Source organism: Syngnathus typhle, linkage group LG8 (assembly GCF_033458585.1).
Source record: "Syngnathus typhle isolate RoL2023-S1 ecotype Sweden linkage group LG8, RoL_Styp_1.0, whole genome shotgun sequence".
Lineage (NCBI taxonomy): Eukaryota > Metazoa > Chordata > Actinopteri > Syngnathiformes > Syngnathidae > Syngnathus > Syngnathus typhle.
This window is the reverse complement of record NC_083745.1, coordinates 5,160,845-5,166,492: the sequence shown is the minus strand read 5'-3', so window position 1 is coordinate 5,166,492 and position 5,648 is coordinate 5,160,845. Positions and strand designations below refer to the sequence as shown.

General features: G+C 40.4%; 1 protein-coding gene across 1 annotated transcript; it reads left to right on the top strand.

Moving 5' to 3' along the window:
* Positions 1-329: 329 nt before the first annotated feature.
* pdlim1 (PDZ and LIM domain 1 (elfin)) lies at positions 330-5,204 on the top strand. Its single transcript, XM_061285478.1, has 7 exons — positions 330-552; positions 1,459-1,610; positions 2,502-2,586; positions 3,140-3,324; positions 3,625-3,770; positions 3,925-4,042; positions 4,660-5,204. The coding sequence occupies exons 1-7, from the start codon at positions 460-462 to the stop codon at positions 4,844-4,846; spliced, it is 966 nt and encodes a 321-aa protein (XP_061141462.1). The 5' UTR covers positions 330-459; the 3' UTR covers positions 4,847-5,204.
* Positions 5,205-5,648: the final 444 nt, after the last annotated feature.

The window sequence follows — 5,648 nt, the reverse complement described above, 5'->3', positions numbered from 1 at the left end:
GTTATATATGCTCTTAGCTACTATTTAGTATTACCATTACGTATCTGATGTATTTTTGCATGCGTTTCAGTGCAGCAAGTTGACTTATTTGATGGGAGAGAAAAAACTCGAAAGTTCTTGTAACTTGAATCACTTGATATTTTAAAATGTGCTATTGAATAAACCGCGTTTGCCGGCATACTGGCGTCACGTGGCAGCTGAATTTACTCTTCATTTTTAGTAGCGAGCCACATGCTGTTTGTAATAGACGATCCTCGACTCTTCCCTGAGAGGCTTCCGGAACCTTGCCGTTCCACTAACCTGAGGCCCCGCCCCTATAATGTCACGGCCCCGCCCCTTTAATGCCTGCAGGCCTCCTGGCCATTGATCACCTTTCAGGTCATTCGCATGAGCGACTGGAGCGAGTGACAGCTATTTCGAACACATCGGGAGTCGTTTGTACGCCACGTAACTTTAGTTATGCCTTTGCGGGTGGTAGTGCAGGGTCCTGGGCCGTGGGGATTCCGGCTGGTCGGAGGAAAAGACTTCGAGCAGCCGCTGACTATTTCTCGGGTAAGTTTGCATGGGTAACTAATGATCACAAATCGCGTGAAGCACACCTGGGTTTGTCCCGAGTGGACTGGAGAGCACTTAACTAACTTGCTTAACTAGATTACTTATAACCAGTTACCTGTGGTGACGTGTCGTAAATGGTGAATTGATTGGCTTATTTGCAATTGTTTAGCATCTAGCTAAATGCATGTATATTGTGTAATGTTACTTAAACAAAAAGTTCTGCAAGCAAGTGTGGTTTTATTTGGAATTAGGGTTTTGTCTTGATGTATGTAGCTGTAAACATGAAAGTCTGAACTAAATTAGGGTCCAAATAGTATGCTTAACCTTAGTTGAGTAGAAAAAAAAAATTCTGTTCAGGGGTCCGTGAACGCCTCACGGACTGCCCTGAGACCCCCTCTGATTTGCCAATTGATAACCAAAATATTAGAAACTGTTTACAAAAAGATTCAGTAAACTTCTATATCCCTACAAACTAAAACCGCAATAATGAACATTTTAGAAATATTTTACTGCCAGTTAAAAAATAAATAGGTAATGAGTGTGAATGCAGTATGTTGATTTGACTAGATTGGCGGCTGTTATTTTTGTGTCTCAAAGTTCTGTCCTCCCCACCCATTAAACTTGATTACAAATTCCTGAGCTGTGCCAGAGTTTCTTGTCTTTAGGGCTTTATTTTCAAAAGTGTCTGGCCCCAAGCAGCTCTGCCTGCCTGTGTGTGTTCTGTAAACAATAACACGCATTTCAGGTTAGTGGGTGAATGTCAGTTATTCCAAGTAGAAGTGATTTGTGTAAAAGTCTGCGCTGGAATTAAACTTAAAAAAAAAATAATTAATTAATATATATATATACACAATTAATTTTAATCTAATTTTTTTCCCCCCAATACTTGTCTCTTTAATGCAGGTGACATCTGGAAGCAAAGCAGCCGAGGCCAACGTTTGTGTCGGCGATGTGATCTTAGCTATTGATGGTGAAGCTACCGACAACATGACTCACTTGGAAGCTCAAAACAAAATTAAGGGGTGCATACAGGAGATGGTACTTTCTATAGATAGGTAAGAGATCATCCAGATGATTACACGTTATGAATACTTACGAGAAGGACATCTAACCACCAAACCAGGTGTTCAGGCCATGACACACTTTACAATTTTATTGGATTTTTTTTATCCAGTCTGCATACCTGTGTTAAATCATCTCTCATTAGACTTTTATAGCAGTTTAGTGAACCTTGGTTTAAGTTTATGATTCTGACTCACCCACAGTAGGTGAAAACCTACAGTATAGAGACTATAGACTTTTTTTATTTTTTTATTGTACTGTTCATTTTGAATGCACTGTCCTCACTTCCCTGATTGCACAACTCTGCAAACAAGAGATAAAGCATGCTTGTTTTAAGCTGTCTTTTGTCATTACAAATTTGTTTTTGTTTTTTGTAAAACTGATGCTGAAATGAACATTGTTCTGTATTTGGTGACGATAAGCAGTATAGAAGATGAGATATTTATATACTCAACGCAAACATGGAATTTTGTCCCATCGAATTCTGTTTAATGCTAACATACTGTGAGAGCAGCCATAGACTGGCTAAGCAAAATTAATCTAGATTATGAACAGCTCGACAACTGCTCCACATCCAAACAAAGCATACTGTACATCAGTATTGACGGAATAATCTATTTGCTCTGTTTTGTGGGAACTATTAATGAATACAGATTAGTTGGGGGCCTTCTCTGCCTATTAATCTGCCACTTCATCTTAATTACACCGTATCTGTTCCGGTACACAATGTGGTACTATGTTGACTGAAGCTGTGCATTTCTCGATTCAGGCTTGCTTGTCTCTTAAATATGTCTCAAATAAAAAAAATATTAAATGTTAAGAGTCAAGCCAAAACGTATATGGGCAAATGACTACTGAGAAATATTTTTCCCTTTATGTTTCAGATCAGAAAATAAAATGTGGTCGCCACTGTCATCAGAAGAAGGAAAGTCGCATCCCTACAAGATGAATCTTGCATCAGAGCCACGGGTACGTGTCTGCAGACTCAACATCTAAACGGGAACTTGCATAGCGACTTGCTCTCTGTCATTTCGAGGGAAACGATCACATTCAACTTACCGGTAGTCGCCCAGCCTTGTGCGAGTCTGAACGTTTTCCTGGCCGCACCCTGCCAGCCCACGATGAAGTCATTGTTTACTTCCCAACAGGAGGTTCCCTTGACGACAGTAGTTTATCTGCCAAGCTATGACGCAAGACTCGGTTCCTGCCGACTGAGTGGAAAGCAAAGGCCAGTAGGATGTGTCGCAGGCCACCCTGTTTAGTTACTTTGTTGTCACAAACACGCGTGTTGAATGCCAGTATGCAATTTGTCACATGGATGCCTTGCCACTCTTTTTATGTCGTGACCTGCTTGGCTTTTGTGACTCAGCTTGCTGTTTGTTGTGTAATATCCCTAATGGATGCTTGAAATGTGAATACTTTGCTGTGTTGTCTTAAAAAAAAAAAAAAAAAAAAAAAGAAACTTTGTTTGACAAACTTCTCTTGGTCAATTTCACTCAAAGCTTTATTCTGTCTTTGGCAGGAAATGAAACAAATAGGCTCCGCCCACAACAGGAGTGCCCTACCGTTCTCGGGTTTTGGTTCAAAGGTCGTGACCAACCAGTACAACAACCCAGCTGGCCTTTACTCCTCAGAGAATATCAAGAACTTCAACTCGGCTGTGGACGAAGTCAAAACCTTGACCACAACTAACGAGTCTGACACTGTGTAAGAACAAGAACTCCGAGTGACAGCGGTGAAAGTGAAATCACAACTGAATTGTTTTCTGGTAGCACTACTCCTTAGTAACAAACACCAACAAATCTTTTTTTTAAATTTAAACTCAAAATGCATTGCTAACAACTTAGCCTGAGGTGTTGGTATGCTATGAACTCAGTTAGTTGTGGCATGGACCTAGGAAAGAGCTAGTTGACCAATGTTAAAAATAACACTGGTTAAATAATTTTGGTACTTTTTTTTTTTTTTAATCGGAGACTGCAAACATGTAACATGACACGTGCCTTGCAGACCTGCAGATCCGTCAAAGTCCAGCAAGCGACCACCTGTGGCGGCAGATTCAGAAGTCTACAAAATGCTGCAAGAGAACCAGGAGTCTGATGAGCCTCCCCGCCAGTCCGCGTCCTTCAAGGTGCTGCAGGAGATTCTCGAGACGGGTACGGAATTGAGTCTTAAAAGGCAATTCACAGTTTTCTGTCTGGCAATTGTTAACATATTTAATTACATATAATATTCTCCAGTAAATGTCATAACAGGTCACCACCAGTTGTATATAACATGACGTCACAATGCAGAATAACCCTTTTATAGGTAATTCCGACAAACCATCAGGGTTCAGGAGTGTGAAAGCACCGACAACAAAAATCGGCTCCTCCATTGGAAATGCTGAGAAGCTTCCCATTTGTGATAAATGTGGATCAGGGGTTGTGTAAGTATTTAAGCCTTTAAGGTTTTTTTCCCCCCATTATTTTCTAGCGCTAGAAGTTATCTGTTCTAATCCTCTACTCTGGCGCCACCTTGTGGTCTTACATCGTCATGATATTTAACGTTGGTTGTCATACCTAGCTATGCTTAATTTGCAGTTCAGAAAGTCCAACAAGTTGTTGTTAGGGCAAAAATATTGTTTCACTTTTAAGGCAAGGCTACATCTCATTGTGGAAGTGCTGCTGTGCAAGAAATGCAATTGCAAAGTAAATGTTACAGAACCCTTTTAGTCAAAGACCCAGATTACAAATGCCTAACATATTTCAATGGAGAACAAAGCAGATAATTGAATAAAACTAATAAGAGTTCAAAGTGGTTCAGGGCCAGGATGAGGTTGGCACCCTGGACCGGTTGTTTGTCAATCACCCCAGTTTAAAAAGAAAAAAAAAGCACCGCAAACCACTTGTCTATTAATGTGATCCTAGTTCAAAAACATTAGAACTTGGTCAACTTGTTTACTTTTCTTGTAGTTTGACAACGTCGATGCGCTTTCAATTCAAGAGGAAATTGTGCCTGGTTTGTTATGGAGCGGAGCTTGAATTGTTGACTTTTGTGACTCAGGGGGATGTTAGTGCAGCTGCGCGACAAGTTCCGACACCCCGAGTGCTACACCTGCACAGACTGCGACGTCAACTTGAAACAAAAGGGACATTTCTTTGTGGACGACCAGATTTACTGCGAGAAGCATGCTCGCGAGCGAACGACACCCCCCGAAGGCTACGACGTGGTCACGGTCTTTCCAAAGTAGAGGGATCTTAGACCTCGGCCTCAAGACTGCACGCTAGTTTTAGCACATCAAGGCATTTATACACTTTTTTTTTTTTTGTGCAGACATTGGAAGAGTGCCGATTTGCACAAAAGAACTCTGGCATATACAATTCATAAACACTTCATGCTTTTGGGTTAGTCAATTCCCGTATAGCCACTGATTTGAATGATAATTAGTGCAGTATTCACAGGAAAGGAACCACTGTCTTTTCGGATCTCATGCTTGACAATACACAGCATGCATCATTTTTTTGTATTGTTTTTATTGAATAGAACTATTGTACAAAAATATTCCAAAAACATTTTCATATCAATGCCAAATAAATATTTTGATTTTAGTCAGTGCCTATTTTCTTAATGTGATTGCTTCTATAAAATAAATGACAGTGACACTAAATGAAGTGCTACATCTTCAACAAGATCAGTCCAATAGCTGGAAAATAAAGCGCTCTTTTTTTTTTTTTTATTTTTTTTTTTAATACAAAATAAGTATAAAGGTCTTTGCACCCAGTTACTGTGAAATTGATCGTATATCAGAAATGCAATATTGCCGCACATAACTGTCTCACTGTAGGCTCGCTTGGGAAAAAAAGCTTGATGGGGCACGATAATTCAGTTCAGATAATACCAGATGAGCTTCTGCTTCATGTGGACAGTTCCGGTGAAGGTCTACCGTCGCAGTGTACGCCTGTTGCTCTATACGCAGAGTCTCAGTCAGAGCCCAGATGTAATTGTGGGCGAACCTCAGAGTTTCTATCTTGGTCATTTTGGCATCTTCGGGT